The sequence below is a fragment of the Atheta coriaria genome, unplaced genomic scaffold (assembly GCF_025399875.1).
Source record: "Atheta coriaria isolate IRGN ID8LTWV9N9 unplaced genomic scaffold, Caltech_Dcor_3.1 hic_scaffold_6_pilon, whole genome shotgun sequence".
Lineage (NCBI taxonomy): Eukaryota > Metazoa > Arthropoda > Insecta > Coleoptera > Staphylinidae > Dalotia > Dalotia coriaria.
In genome coordinates this window covers 12,711,810-12,727,611 of record NW_027045448.1, presented here as the reverse complement: position 1 = coordinate 12,727,611, position 15,802 = coordinate 12,711,810, and the positions used below count along the sequence as shown (strand labels likewise).

Below are 15,802 nucleotides of genomic sequence, written 5' to 3'. Positions count from 1 at the left end.
AAGCCAGTATTTTATTTTGTGTTATTAAATAGTATCATTAATAATCTGAAAAATTTGTCTCATATTATTTCAAATTCCGTTACATATCCGGAAACATCCCCACTTCTTACCCCAGGAGTGGGAAACCGGCAACCAAGCTTTCCACTGTCAGACAACTGTACCAAGCAATCACTTTTTCTTCGGCATTCGTTGGGTAAGTTTAACATTTCCAAATCATTCTATTTTGGCGGTAGTGCATTTTGTTTATAAATAAATCTGTGCATATCTCAACAATCCGATTTGTGGACACTTAGTCAATGCAATAAATAGTTCAAGTAGTGTTCAAATTAACATAAGATATAGATATTTTTCTGTGAAGTGTTTTTAATTTCATTAAACAACAGAAGCTTCAATAAGCAATTTATTATTTACTAATGATGATTTATTAGTCTCGTTCGTATGATCTTATGATTATATTATATATCGGAAAGACTGAAACGTTCAATAGTCAAATATAGTAATGCTTTTTCATTTTGTTCGTGTGCTAACCGCCTTCTTGGTTTTAGGTTAAGAAAGCACATGTTGGCGAGAACTTCGTTTCTGTCTTGAAGGTATTTAAATCTAAATTCTTTTTTCTTTAACTTTGCACGCATTGCTCACATGCACTAACAATTTTGCAGTAGTATTTTGGTGATGATTGTGTTTATCTAAAGTTAAACGCTCTTATTAGTTAATTAATTTATATGCCTGTGTTAATAAATATAATTCTTTGCAGTTACCTTGTTGCTTGATCATGGCGTATTGTTTCTACAAGGAAAGATGGAAAAAATGGAAAAGAACAGTATCGGTCGGTGATTCGATTTTTATTTTTGGAAATCATGCAATGAAGAGCAATGATGTTGAGATATAAATGTAATTAATGGTAAGTAGATTTACTAAATGTATGGCAACTAATTTAAATGATGATTGTTTACCGCCCCAGTCTGAAAGGAGATATGTGGATTCGGTTTATGATGTTGTTACTGATTATTTATTATTTTTTTTCTTTAATTTTGCAGCTTTTATTGCAAAGATATTCATTTTTATGTTTTACTTACAGATATGCCTCAAATCAAGGTGATGACAAACTTTGGAAGACTTTGCCAAGTTGCTGGTAAGTTAAATAAACTTTAATTTGTAAAGCACGCGCCCCCAAGCCACGCTCAAGCAAATCCTATAGATTTCTTAGAGTGCCAGTAATTTATTACAAGGGGCAGACTAAATACCATTTAGGAAGCAATCTGTAATATGTATACACATTGTGCCACACAAACTTGGTAACATTTTAAAAATCAAGATTTCTGTTTCGGATGAATTAACATGAATTCTGTTTTGTTACAGGAGATGTATCAATCAAATTCTTGGACAAACCTTGAGGAGGCCATCTACTTAAATGGTACAGCATTTATTATATTTATATATTTTAATTATATTTGTTAATATGCCCCGAAGCCACGCTCAAGAGAATCGCTTCTGGTTCCTTAGAGTGCCAGAAAATATAACTAGGGGTAGATTAAGTAACCATTTAGGAAGCAGCAGATGTTATTCATGCATATTGCTGTGCCAACAAACTTGGTCACATTTTCTCCAAACAAGTTGTAAAATTTCATATTGGAAATCTAAACTCAGTAACTAATTGAAAATGAAATTACAGGAATTCAATTCTAAGGAAATTCCTTGGACGTCGATTTCTACTGCCAGTTTCTGAAAGGTAATAATTCATAAATATATTTTTATTTTAATTTAGTAGTTTATATTATAATGATGAATATCATCAGCTCCAGTCTATCTGAAATGCCATGATTTGCTTCATTCTGAAACTTTTCAATTCTTTGTCTTCTGTATGTTCCATTCTAAATTGTTAATTAAAACTTTGGTTTTTGCAGGGAGTTCGACGTCTATCTTGGAGAGGATCATTATTTTGGCAATATTGAGGTAAATAATTTGTTTCTAGTTAATAATTAAATTAAATAGTTCTTTGTTCATGATGAATATATTTTTTTGAGACAAGTATATGTCAAAACAATTATGTTGATACTTTAATCTGACAACAATATAATATCATCATGATTGTTTCCTAGCGTTTTGTTGCAAGAAAACTAATATAAGGTTTTGTTTTTGCAGATGTTTCTGAAGAGTTACATAGTCGAAGGCGACATATTAAAGCAAGGTATGTACAATTCATTATTAGTTCTAATTAATTTTTTATTATGATGATCTGCTTTAATCAGTTATCCCTGTCATAAAATAATTGATGAGACCTTGATTACTGAAATTCACTACAAAAACTCCAAAAGCAATGTGTTTTTGATTCAGCAATTAATCATGTCTTTTTATTTGATTTACAGATTGCCATATTATGGATCAACAACTATTTTCAATGGGACAGCCCGGTTTCTGATGTAAGTAATAATAATAAACGTCTAGTAATTTTAAATATATTCAAATGATGAGACTAATTACCGTTTGATAGTAATGATAATACTATTGCTGGCTGCATTTTTCCTGACGTATTTTTAACATAACTGTTTTTTTAAATTTGATTTCACAATTAATTATGTTGTGTTTATTTACAGATTACCTAGTGATTTGTGGAGTCGCATCTCTTCTGAATGCTGCTGTTTCTAATGTAAGTAATAATAATAATTAACGTCGAACAAGCTTGATTATATTCAAATGATGAGACTAATTACCGTTTGATAGTAATGATAATACTATTGCTGGCTGCATTTTTTCCTGACGTATTTTTAACATAACTGTTTTTTTAAAATTTGATTTCATAATTATTAATTTGTTGTGTTCATTTACAGATTACCTAATGATTTGTGGAAGGGCATCTCTTTCGAATGCTGCTGTTTCTAATGTAAGTAATAATTATTAACGCCGAACAAGCTTAAATACATTAAAATGATGAGACTAATTACCGTTTGATCGTAATGATAATACTAATGCTGGCTGCATTTTTTCCCTGACTTTAAAATAAAACATCCTTCTTATTTCTTTAAATGTATCACAAAATCTAATTTGATTCTCTTTCTTTTCTAGAATTATACAACTCTGGAAGACACTGATGTAGTCTGCCATATTTCAGGTAATTTACGAAATTCATGTTTATTCAATTTGAAATTATATGTAAAAAACTGCAAGTGATGATTCAATATATACGCTATTATGAACAATACGCTCATGATTACCTACTTACCCTCACTGATAAATTCTAAATAAAATTATTTACGTATAATTTCATTCGTCTAATAATCTTGCAATATAAATTTTGATTTGTTTAGGTTTAACCGGGAAATCAAAGTTGAAGAAACCAGGAAAATTACTTCTGGGGCTTTCATTAATGGTAATTTATTATACACTTTCAAATTTGAATTACGAATACTTATGATGGTATTAATATACGCAATGATCACCTTTGATTATATTCTTTAAAACTGATAATAATCAGTCAAAACTGCTTTTGTCGAATTAAGTATCTAGTTAATTTATTGTGATTTTTCTTTTTTTCAGAAAATGTTCCGTCTCCTTAACCTGAAATAAATGATTAAAAAGAACTTCGACTTTTTATATTATTTGACGCGTTGGTACTTTCCTATTTTCAGAATTTTGCTGAATTAACTGAATGTCAAAATCTTCATAGAAATATTCAATAATTAAGATGAAAATGAATGAAAATCATACAAGTAACGAAATGAACTCCCAAGTTTTAACGTTTTTACATTCTAATATTTAAGATATCAAATTACTTATTTTAAATTGATAATATTCCTGATTTGAAAAAGTAATCAAAGAATTATTGAATTAATCTAATTGGAAATGAGGATTTTAGTACTTCGATTAATAGAGCTTTGCTACGGATAAAAAGAAAATTATAAATATATTTTCACGTTCGAAATCAACGTTTTTTCAAAGAAATTGATTGTTTTATTATTTTCTAAGTTGAATACGTAATCCGTGGTTTATAAAATGTATTTATTAAAATAATTTTGTGATTTTCTTGGATCTTACAATTTTGTATGCGAGTTTTACATGTTTCGCCCTGTGGGCATCATCAGAGTTTTTTTAATAAATACATTGAAATACAATATACCTAATAGCTAATAAATACATTTTAGAAATTGATTGTGTTTTAGTTTGCCTAGCGTGTAGGCGACTTTTTAGTCCTCTGCATTGTGGCGCCCCCATCGTCAGTAATCTAAATCAATGAGCACATATGGGCATGCCGCATACGTATGGTCGCTCAAAATTGCATGTGCGATTTTAAACGCTTACAATTAACCAACAATCACCAATAATTCAAAATTAAGTTTGTCAATTAACGCACAAGATGCCACCGAAGAAAGCTCCGGCCGCCGCCAGTAAAAAGACCGAGATCAAGAAGAAGGAAAAAGTGATCGAAGTGAGTGACTATTCATCTAACCTCATTCCTGTTTAAATCATCAACTTTTATCAACATCAACATTAATCACCATGTGAAATCACACACCATTATAACACCCTATAAATTTATAAATTTTGCATTGTAGGACAAAACATTTGGTCTTAAGAACAAGAAGGGTTCCAAGCAGCAAAAGTTCATACAACAAGTGGAGAAACAGGTGAAGACTGGAGGTCATCATCCACTGGCTGCAGATGGTGTTAACAAAAAGAAGCTTGAGAAGGAGGAGAAGCTCAAGGAGCAGAAAGAGTTGGCTGCCTTGTTCAAACCAGTGCAGACTCAGAAAGTTGCAAAAGGTAAATGAAAAGTTAGAAATTTTTATAGAAAACTGTTTTTCTTTATTATTATTATATTTCCTACATTTTTATTACAGGTGCTGATCCAAAAACAATTCTCTGTGCATTCTTCAAACAGGGACAATGTACAAAAGGTGATAAATGTAAATTCTCGCACGATTTGACAATCGAACGTAAAGCTGAGAAACGATCACTCTACGTTGATATGCGAGATGACGACGAAAAGGAGAAGGACACTATGGAAGACTGGACAGAAGAGAAACTCTTGGAAGTTATTGAGAAGAAGCATGGGCAAGAAAAGAAGAAACCAACAACAGATATTGTTAGTATCACCAGGATTACTTCATAAATTGATATTCATGTTTAATTTTGAAATTTTTTAATGTAGATCTGCAAACATTTCCTGGAAGCAGTCGAAAAATCGAAATACGGATGGTTCTGGTCATGCCCCTCGGGTGGAAACTGCATATACCGACACGCTCTCCCACCAGGTTTTGTTCTGAAAAGGACAAGAAAAAAGCAGAAGATTTGAAGGAGAAAATCTCCCTTGAAGACCTCATCGAAAAGGAGCGTGCGGCGCTTGGTCCGAAACAAACCCGCGTCACGCTGGAAACATTCATCGCGTGGAAAAAACGTAAAATCCAAGAAAAGAAAGATAACCTTATCAAGGATGAAGAGAAAAAACGGCAGGATTACAAGGCAGGTAGACAAGTCGGTCTGTCCGGACGAGAAATGTTCAGCTTCAATCCTGAACTGGCTGTGGACAACGACATGGATGACGGTGACGAAGCCTTTGATGCTGCCGCATACACGAACGACGATGAAGACAGCGAAGAGATTGAATACAAGGAATTAAACTTCGATATGATTGGGTTGGAAGCGACGGAAGCGGACGGTACAGGCACAGTGGCAGCCGAAGACCGACTGAAAAAACCACCCGAGGAGAATGGCATCGACGAGGCGGCGGCTGTGCCCATCAACGAGAACCTTTTCACCGAAGAAGATCTTGACGGGCTGGATGAAGAACTAGATGGGCTGGATATTGAAGAATGATGATTAGTGGCGCTAGCGTAAGAGGTACATTTTAAATAATTCTCTAAGCGATTATGAAATGATGAAGTTTATCAACTGGATTTGATTGAATCTTACACCTTTTTGAGATTCCTATATTTTTAATGTTGAACTTGTAATGTTTTTGGAAATAACGACCATACTGTATTCTGGGCTGCCTATATTACACTTCAGTACTAGAAGCATCTTGAATTTCAACATTACTTGTGCCTAAATAAGCGAAATTCTCATTGTCCCACAGAAATTCAAACTCATCACTGAATCTTTTTACAATATGAGCACTGTTTGTCAACAAGACAAACTCCCAGTTATTAATAAGCGCGTTGACAGTATAGTTCAAAGAACCATACAAAACCTTGGCATTTGTTGCATTCTTCTGATCAATCAACATGAACTTGTGGTGCATCAATCCAAATCTTATTTTGGGCGCTTTTGCAGGTACATCTAACAGAAATATTCATTAATTACTTAAAAATTTAACTGTTTTATATCTATTTTAGTTACCTTTGCTAAAGAGTTTATTAACTCTGTTTCCAAAGGTTGTGAGCATGACTAGATCAGCAATTACTCTCACATGAACACCTCTATTGTGAGCATTCAAAATTGCATGATAAATATCATCCAGAGAAAGATGATACATGGCAACACAAACAGATTCTTGAGCTTGGTTGATCAGATTGAGGATGTTCTTCAAGTACAGGTAGGAACAATTTGTACCACAGATCAGTCTTGTGTTTAAATGTGGCGAGCACAGGCGGTTTTTATGCGTTACAAACATATATTTAAATTGGTCTTTGTTCACTTCTTGTTGTAATGTATTTGAGAGCTTGTTTGACTTATAATTGAGGTATTTAATGAGTAATAACGGTGGTATGGACAGTAGAGTAACTGCCACAGCTGGACCAAACATTTTCACTCGTTTGTTATTAATATATCTTGTTAATTAGTGTTTTATCACGGAGATAAATTCAAAAACTTTTCGAAAGATGTAAACTTACTAAGGTTAGGCAAGATGTGTATTTTGGGTTGCCTACAGACAATGTGCAAAACAAATGTTGTTGCCTATCCAAAAACAACGCTTTATTACCCATAATTCCCTAGCAGTGCATCATGGGAACAGCATCATTTTCTAAACTTCTAAAAAGCTGTAAAGTGCTGCACACGAAACTGCAACAAAACTTCAATAAACGAAAGGTAATTGCAATATCAACATCGTTATTTACTCTAAGTTTATTACCATTAACCTAGTCGTCGTAACATAAATCTTCGGCGAGCGCTCGGGTATTTGCCAGTTTAATTAATTATAATCCGCGCGCATACTTCGTAAAATCGCAGTCATTTTGTAAACGATGGCGGTGCGGTGCGTCTATAATTGATTAATTTAAAACCAATTAATTTAGAGTGAAGTGCATAAAGTTTACTTTATTGCGCGGCCGCTGCGCCGAATCGATAAACTAAATGTTATAAATTATTTTGCGCATTTTACGGCCGGGGAATTAATGATTTAGAGCGGAGCGATAGTTACGCGGAAGATATATTAGCACGGTAAGCTTAAGCGACGGTTTGAATCGAGTGGTTCATAGTGGTTTTCGGACGCTGAGAAGTACGGGTTATTCCATTCGCGCGAATAAATTATTCAGCACGGGAAGGGGAATATGTACACACGCTTCTGATTTTTGCTGTAAAAATCTTCGCATCGTCTTGTGCTGCCCCCAAAACTTAAAAATTTCAACTATTGTCAGGTGATTATTTTATCAGCAAGAAATTTTGTTTGTTGCGTTTCGGTTCGCGATAATATCAGACGTGTTTATTGTGTATTTTTATTGAACGTGAGTGTAACGTGTTTGGTTTTGTGATTTCAGACAATATTCGACTTAAAATCAACGGTGTAATAATTTACAAAGACTTTTCATCAAATATCAAGCTGTTTGGGTCATGGTGTAACAGTTAAGGTAAGTTTAATAGTCTACTATTGTATACTCCGAGATTCCTGGATATTTACAACCTTAAAATGTCCAAAGCGCTTGATTCTAAAGTAATAAACAAGCAGATAATGTCGATCCCATGCGCCAATCTCTAAATGCATCCGGAGAGCGAATCTCGGTGCGTAGCGAAGAAAAACCCGAAGATACATAAACATTAGGCGCACGTATTGCGGCAGGATTATCTCCGGAATCCTCTACTTAAATTTACACCGAACAAAAGTCGCAAATTTATTGCCTCGGCGCGAAGGTGTGCGTAGCGGAGAATTATAGACACACAGAGAGCGTGTGCCGACGGCGAGAGGTCTTATCATTTACCCATCTTCGTGCAGGAAGCACATTCTATCCTACTCAAATCGCAGAAACTAGTAGTTTCCGAGTATAACGCGTTTTCCCTTCTGAACGTATTCCTGCGGGATGTCCACGCCTAGAGGAGTTGGACTTTGATAACCCATAAATACCTCAGAAAGGTATTTAGGGGTGGAGGGGTGGGGTAGATGTAGAGGTGAGTGTGTAAGCACGATGATCTTGTCGGATTGTTGGGTTGGCGGTATTAGTATGCAACGTCAGCGGCGATAAGATGCGTAGATTGTTGTGCACGGCCACTTGGCACGCGCATTACGCTGATATCCGACCACACCGACAAGCGGCGGCGGTCGACGGCCGACATCCGACCTGTCGTCGGTATCATTGCAGGATCACAGACACGCTGAGGCTGTAAGCAATTATTAATGATTTGAAATATTAGCAGTTTAGCACGTCGTATGTGATGCTTGATGATTTATATCATGCTGTTTAGCTAATGTCATCAAATTTCGGATTGATTGCATCAAATTTATAAGAAATTTTGTTATTTATGGATTTTTACCTGGAAAATTAAATTATCAATTTATTACACTTTGTGCCTGAAATTAAGCAGAGTACTTTGTCGAGGCAGGAGATAATTAAAAACTGCAATATAATAAAATTAAATCCTATCAAATATGCGCCCCGGGGCGTCTTGTGCGTATCAAGATGTTAAATTAAGAATTTTCCATTACGCTCGTTAACACTGAAAGGCGTAAAAAGTTTGTGCTACACTTTTTTGTTTTATTTTTCGAACGCACGCCTGAAAAGTTGGCGGCGTCCTTCAACTTGCTTAAAAGAGTAGGTATTATAACCGTTCGGTTAATACCCCTTTGCGCTGAACTTCCCTGCGCTGGAGTACTTTTCAATCTTGCGCCGCGCGACGAGCAAATGAACAGTAAATATGCAAACAGAAAGAATAAAGTAAAACTTGGCCCCGAATGTGCAAAGTGTTAAAGTCTAAAAGAGTGTGAGCTGCTTTCTCACCGCGCCTCGCCGATAGCAGGGGAAGAATGTTGGAATTTTCGTTGGAAACTTTTGCACTTTGTACTTTTAAAGTGAGTGGGTAGTGTCGAGGGTGAATATAGGCCGCGCAATCGACCGAAGTTGGGTGTGCGAGCGCGGAGGAGTGAGGAAATTGTAAATGGCGCGATGAGAGGCGAAAATAAGAAACGAGATGGCGAAAACGCCCAAGCAGCAGTAGAAGAGGTGGTTTGTTGCTTGTGTCGCAAACTACATAAACTTGTAGGACGCGGGGGCATAAATTTGATCACCGTTATTAGCATACGTTTATCAAGTTTACGAACGCGTGCACAATACGAGCCACTACAATAGATAATCGAGTGTTTTATTCTCCAGAGAATGAAAAACATTACAGATAAAATACAAAATATGTATTTTTATTCATTTATTCTTCTTGTATTTATTAATATTTATTTTTGGATGTGTGACACTTTGATTCCGGAAGTGCTTAAATCTTCCGAAATTAATACCGCCTGCATCTTGAGGATTTACCGCAAATTTGACCGAACTTATGAATTTCTCATAGACTGGAGGGTTCGGAATTAATTAGGACATATTCACCCATCTTAGACACGAATATAATTCCAGAACTTGATTATTACGAAATATGCACTGCGATGTGATATTATACGAATTGTGAAACATAAATATCGATAGCATGCGCCGACGAATGGAAAATACTGTCTATCTGTCTAGCTTCTAACCAGGCAGCTCACTTACTGCCTCGTTTTGCTCGGATCGTGCGTTCACTCATTGGCGTTCGATAACACTTGACTCTCTTTACTCTTCCGACTGTCGGGTTTCCGCAATATCGGTGGGAATTACCTGGCATCATGATAGCGTATTATTAATCACTTTTAGTCCTCGAACTTTAGTACTCGTGTGTGTCTATATGTGAGCCCGTTTATCTCTCTTATTCTGTCGACGTTGGAAAAATAAGTTGTTGGCAAATTGAGCCATTGCAGTTTTTTTTCTTTGCGGAAGTTTTGAATTTTAAGTTTTTTGTTCGTTGTTGTTCTTCTTGATGTTGAAAAAGTGTAAATTTTATTTTCTCCGTAAGGGTTTCGCAGTTCTTTTTCGGTGCTAACATAATCACTCACGGTATTGACTTAACAGCATAACTTTTCTCACTTCGGAGGCTCTCAAAGCGGCGATATAAATGATTCAAAGCCGCGCCGCTTCCACGCCACGTGTGTGGGCGTGTGTGCAGTTGTATATCGTAGAAAACGTGTGCGAATCTCTAATGTAACATTGCGTCATAGAATTTCGGCGAGCTGCGATGCCGAACGCGCTCGTTTTTGTTACTTATCATCCCCAAAGGAAATTTATTTACACAACTTTCGGCTAGATATATGGCTAGATATATCCGCGACCTCCCAAAAGAGCAAAAAGCATTAATATAAATAAATAAATGCAAAACAAATTTTTACCTGCACATTTTTCCTACAAAAATAGTAAAAATTTAAGAAATAGTAGTTATTTTTGTCCATAGATGGCAGTAATAACACTAAAAAGAATTTTAAAAATATACCACTTCAATGTAATTAAAAAATGTGAAGGGCTTAATAAATTTTCCACCGCGAGACACTCGGGGATTGAAACTTGGACTTTTGTTTGCCGAACAAATCAAATATGTACAAGAATGAACGGAACAGCTCCGGCGGACATGATTGAAAAGCTCGTTGGATATTTTTTTAATGAAATAAAAAGCATCCACTCACCTTAAACACGCCCGATTTTTAATTAACTTTATGTAAGATTAAAAAAGTACTACACAACACAAAACATCACATCCCTACTGCGACCACCATATTGGGGGAATTACGGTATTATTTTGCTTTTGGAAAGTTTGTACAGGTCACAAAATTCCGGTCCCTCGTCAACCCCGGTCAGCATTAACTACGCACGCCGTAGCATCCTTTGCAGTTTGCCGTTCGCGCTTTACTCATTTGTTTTAATTACCAGTTTCTGCGTGTTTGGCGCAAGAGGAAAAGAGAAGAGACTCTCTGTGGTCTTACGTCGTGCTATTTATCATCCGAAGGACTGGAAGATGCAAACTTCTTTGGTCAGAAAAGTCAGCTGGCTGAGAGGAGAAACTATGCGCGGAGCTGTGCAGAGTTCCGAAAGTTTCAAAGTTTGTTCTTTATTTGATTATGTTATGCTTTTCCAAGCCTGTCACGGCTGCCACTTACAATAAAATCCGCGCTCTTCAAAATCCCACCCGCGCCGTAAAAGATAATTAGTATTTCCACACAGCAAAAAAGGTTACTTGTTTACTCACCAGAGGTAGACGTTGAAAATATGCTGTTTTGGTTGCATACCATCCGAAAAACAAACATAACCTCTATTCTGGAAAAGTATAGGTATAAAATGTATAGTTGCTGATTATGGCAATGTGTGTATCTATAGCTGGTTGATGGCGTTGTTTATCACTTCATTCGACATCGTCACAAATGCACCTCTCAAACATCAGCGCGATTAAATCAGCAATAAATCGGAGCGAAGCTGTGCAAACTTTGCGGTAAAACGAACGCGCGCACAGCAATAAACCAAAATAGGTATAAAACTCGTTGGTGAGTCAGTCGCCGGGGCGTCGTAGTCGTTTTCGTGCCCATTCTTCTCGCGTCCGTCCCGTGCATGCTCTAGAAATTCTACGGATGCCGGCGGGGGCTGGAAACATGGAACGATAGAAGACGAGAGGCAATGCTGCGCCAGCCGGCACAATACAGTCGGGGCGACCTAATAAATTTTATGGACAGATTAAAATTATGTTTGTACATTCTACGGACCACGCGCTAGCGAAATATCGCTGGAAAACAATAGTAAATTTCGGGCGGCGGTGGCGGCGGCGGCGTGTGACAGTCTCGAGGTTTTAAATGCGGGCGCATCACACTCCTGCAATGAAACGTTTACAGTTTACATACAAATCATTGCGAGATGGTTCGTGCAGGCGGGGTGAGGGCGCAATCTGCGAATTTATGTTTGTATTTCGTGTTGTTTTTTTTATTCGCTTTTCGGTTTAACAAAAACATTCGGCATATCTGCACACACACTGGGTGTTAACTACAACATAAGTTACATTTTATTAACAAATAGAATTTATTAAACATTGGTAATTTGATGCGCGCTATATGAATTCATTTTTGTCGGGGATTTTCTGTGTATGTTAATAATATATTGAATAATATATTTGAAACATCATACTGATACCGATAGCCATGCCATTTTCACCGCGTTTCGACTATGTTATTTCATATTTTATCATTTTATAATGAATAAAATTACTTTATCACAGCAATTACAAAGTAATTACGAAATTCGCGCACGAGCGCACGCCTGTCGGCGCGTTTTGTATTTGTTACGTTATTATTAATGAGTATTTAGCATTCGTGTTTCGATTAGTCGATTAATGGCGTTTATAGATAACGAAATCTTTTTACATTCAATTAGGTATAAACATTTACGATGTGGCTTTTTTTTTCTTTAGTTATTTAGTTATTTTTTTATATGTTTACGATATGATGAGTTAGATGGCGTTCGCAACGCACGAACAAATAACGATAATAATGTTTTCTACGTACCCTCATTTGCAAATATTAAAATACTTATTATTATTAATTAATCACTGGCAGAGTGTCATTTCCGTTTTTTTAGTAGTTTAAATATTTTCAACATTTTCTGGTTTTAATTAGTCTTTAGTTTAGTTTAAACAAGATGTGGATATAACAAAATATTCTCCTCGTCGATTTCGATAGTTTCTTTGGCATATTTCACTCTGGTGCGTGGCGCGCCGTGAGATGGCGCTGCGTTAGCGGAGGGTTTACTACCGGCGGTTTTCACATCCTTGCCGGCACCCTCGTGTCATACGGCGCTGCCGGAATAGTTGGCGGCGGCTGCCGCGCCGGATCCGGGCGTTCGCTTGAGAGTGAAATCCGCAAAGCCTGTTTCAGACGGATGGAACGTTTCGATCTTTACGCACTTTTTCCTCCCGCGTGGGTGCTGCAGAGTGTTGCTTTTGCAATAGCTAGTGTTAGGTCCAGTGCAGGTGTTGATGGTTGCACCACTATTAGCAATCTCTGCTGCTGGTATACCGTGAAAACCTCCTTGATGTGGCATAGTACCATATTTATTCGTATTGGCGAAATTTGCAGGTGGGGGTACCCCTCCTGCATACATTAGTAATCCTGGTTGACCTTCAGGTGTCACTGCATGTGGATGATGGTTGCTTTTGATCTGAATCGGTACAGTTTGACCTGCTAATGCCCCGGATTGTAGATGACTACCCCCACCACTTCCAACTCCTCCACCCATACTAGGAGAGGTCTGCATGCCTATACCCATGGGCATACCCATACTAATCATATTGGGATCAGGTGGTAGAAGGGTACAGTCAATGTCAATACATCCAGGTACACCATGAGGTTGTGGGAACTCCATGCTCTTGTTCATGGTACACACATCCGGTGGAGTCTTATTAAGCAGTGGCCCACATTCCGGTTCATATTTATTATACGACCCGGAATGTTCTTTGGTGCACAGAGCATCGTACTGTGGACGTGTTGATGGTCCCATGTGGTGATGACGATGGTGACGCTGATGTCTCTCGATGAATTCTGCTTCTAAGCGATGATGTTCACGCAGTTTTCGGTCAGCGCCCGGAACCATCACACGCACCTGCAGATCAATAAGATCAGTGTTAGTGGGTAATAATAGATGGTGATTATAATGGATAACAATCTTGAATACAACATTATAATGTTGGAGACAGCTAGAAATTCAAGTTCTAAGGGCTAGGTTAACGCGTCCGGACGCAGGACATTAGAAATTGGACATTGGACATCTGGCATCGATTGTGGCGAACCAAAGCGACGCGGTGGTCAGCGCGAGAGAGTCGGAACTTGTGATAACAATGTTAAACCCCTCTGCGGACTTGCTGGCTGGATGATGTGTATGTGGGCGTAGAGTGCATGTACATCAAACTCCTCGGCTATCAATGGGAGTCCTTTCCAACATCAGCGACAGCGTCATATTACATAAATCGCCGGAGAGCCGGTTCGACCTCTCGGCTTGGCCAATAATTAGTGCAGAGCAAAACTATAGGATCCTCCAATAATCCATTAATAACCAGAAAATTCATCCCCTGGTAAAATTTTCCTCAAAACTCTTTCTTGACTTGATAAAAATTGATATTAATCAAAAATCGAAAAAAATATCATTTTAATGAGCTGCTGAAGAAACTAATTTGAACAGACTGTCTTTAAAGTTGGTCTTGTATTGACGCCAACACATATTACAACTGGGATTGGTATTGGTCTTTAATCGGGAAGCAAGGACCCAATGTCTCAATGTATGCTGGAGAATATTAGGAGCGTATCCACTCTCAGCACTCGCCACTCTTCGCCCTTCAGCTCCAGCGCCAACCCTCTCCAACCCGACCAAATTCATACGACGCTGGATATCGACTGTGTATTAGTGCAGATGATTGGTTGATTGGGTGAGTGCCGAGCGCGCCGTTAAAGTAGTTTTCGTATGCGAGAGAACCCGACGCGACGAAAGACTAGCGACGATCGTATTGATTGATTAATGCGGATATTCAATTATCGTTTCATATTTCATCGGGCATCGTGGTGGATTTCCTAATTCCGACAACAGGTTTCCGCGGTCCAAGACGAGCGAGAGTATATAATGCTCAAGCACTAATGGCTTATATTAAATTCTAACGACCCTCCTTATTCGTGAAGACGCGCCGAGCGTACCCGAATTTAATTCGAATTTGAATTGAATCCCGCATCGAATGATGATGATGATGATGATCATGGGCAATCATTAGTGTGGGATAGTGTGGACAAAGTGATGCTTACAGCAACCTTGATGGAGGAATTAGTCATAACAATATTATGAAGCAAAATGATTTTTGTTTTGCGTAAAGATGCATCACTGGGCCAATTTTGGAAGTAGAGCACATCAAAGATTTACGTTTAATTAAATTTGCTGCGCGCAAATTTGCGAACGTCGCGAAAGGGCTCGCAAAGGGCGTGACCTTTGAAGAGGCGCGCGCGCGTCCACTTTATCAATCAAGGAGGCAGCAGAATATAGGCTGTAATGCGCTCAAAAGGAAAGCTCCCTTGCTTGTGCTACCCTTTACTCTCTCTTCAGCGAGATGTTCAAGTACAGTACAAGCCACTCTCTTCGTGATTCTTGCTGCTATTCCCTTTAACATGCTTGATTCTCAATGTGGGGTATCACACATTTTGTTTTGATAGTGGAGGAAGTGCGTTGTAGTGGAATGTGTGTTCTCGTCTGAGTGCTTACCATTTCGTCGACGGAGGCGAACCTATTGAGATAGCCGGAAAGCGAGAAGACCGCCGCCATCTTGCTCATTATGAACGCGGCGCCGGCGGTGAAGAAGCACCATCCGTAGCGATAATCGTACGTTGGGCCCGTTGGCGACTCTCGGTGATACTGGGTCGCCTCGGTGACGGTCTCTGAGAGCACTGAGGCGAAAGCCATTAGCCCAGCTCCAAGCAGCAATGCTGGAAATAAAATAAAAACATTTTACTATTTCGATCAATGTGATTTAAAACAAAATTTAAACTCATGATCCATGTGAGAGTGTGGGACTA

At 37.9% G+C, this 15,802-nt stretch overlaps 3 protein-coding genes, 2 long non-coding RNA genes and 1 other non-coding gene across 7 annotated transcripts in view; 4 read left to right on the top strand and 2 right to left on the bottom strand.

Moving 5' to 3' along the window:
- The first annotated feature begins 225 nt into the window (after positions 1–225).
- Positions 226–3,578, top strand: LOC135793215 (uncharacterized). Its single transcript, XR_010548562.1, has 13 exons — positions 226–590; positions 755–901; positions 1,079–1,132; positions 1,360–1,414; positions 1,673–1,729; positions 1,905–1,953; positions 2,143–2,188; positions 2,367–2,420; positions 2,595–2,647; positions 2,829–2,881; positions 3,064–3,109; positions 3,306–3,367; positions 3,535–3,578. It is a non-coding gene; the product is annotated as an uncharacterized lncRNA (long non-coding RNA).
- On the top strand, positions 2,222–2,298 carry LOC135795071 (small nucleolar RNA R38). Its single transcript, XR_010549025.1, has one exon. It is a non-coding gene; the product is annotated as a small nucleolar RNA R38 (small nucleolar RNA).
- A 634-nt stretch (positions 3,579–4,212) lies between the features above and the next one.
- LOC135793840 (zinc finger CCCH domain-containing protein 15 homolog) lies at positions 4,213–6,014 on the top strand. The gene is given in 5 exon segments (XM_065304951.1): positions 4,213–4,423; positions 4,551–4,758; positions 4,836–5,080; positions 5,147–5,278; positions 5,281–6,014. Coding segments are annotated over 5 exon segments (1,188 nt in total). The 5' UTR covers positions 4,213–4,351; the 3' UTR covers positions 5,812–6,014.
- zuc (Mitochondrial cardiolipin hydrolase zuc) lies at positions 5,911–6,884 on the bottom strand. The gene is made up of 2 exons (XM_065304953.1): positions 6,334–6,884; positions 5,911–6,273 (listed from the first exon to the last, which is right to left on the bottom strand). Exons 1-2 carry the CDS (start codon positions 6,737–6,739, stop codon positions 5,993–5,995), a joined length of 687 nt encoding a protein of 228 aa, XP_065161025.1. The 5' UTR covers positions 6,740–6,884; the 3' UTR covers positions 5,911–5,992.
- Positions 6,885–6,901: 17 nt separating this feature from the next.
- LOC135793843 (uncharacterized) overlaps positions 6,902–15,802 on the top strand; it is an 89,935-nt gene continuing 81,034 nt past the window's right edge. Inside the window, exons 1-2 of one of the 2 annotated variants that reach the window (XR_010548730.1) lie at positions 6,902–7,023; positions 7,692–7,781. This is a non-coding gene — a long non-coding RNA (uncharacterized lncRNA). Of the gene's footprint in view, positions 7,024–7,590; positions 7,782–15,802 lie in introns of those variants that run through there. The other variant, XR_010548729.1, reaches the window with a different exon arrangement.
- LOC135793839 (uncharacterized) overlaps positions 12,184–15,802 on the bottom strand; it is a 39,002-nt gene continuing 35,383 nt past the window's right edge. Inside the window, exons 5-6 of the mRNA XM_065304950.1 lie at positions 15,492–15,712; positions 12,184–13,853 (exon numbers count right to left, since the gene is read on the bottom strand). Coding sequence (XP_065161022.1) covers positions 13,041–13,853; positions 15,492–15,712 — 1,034 coding nt within the window. The 3' untranslated portion in view covers positions 12,184–13,040. The remainder of the gene's footprint in view (positions 13,854–15,491; positions 15,713–15,802) is intronic.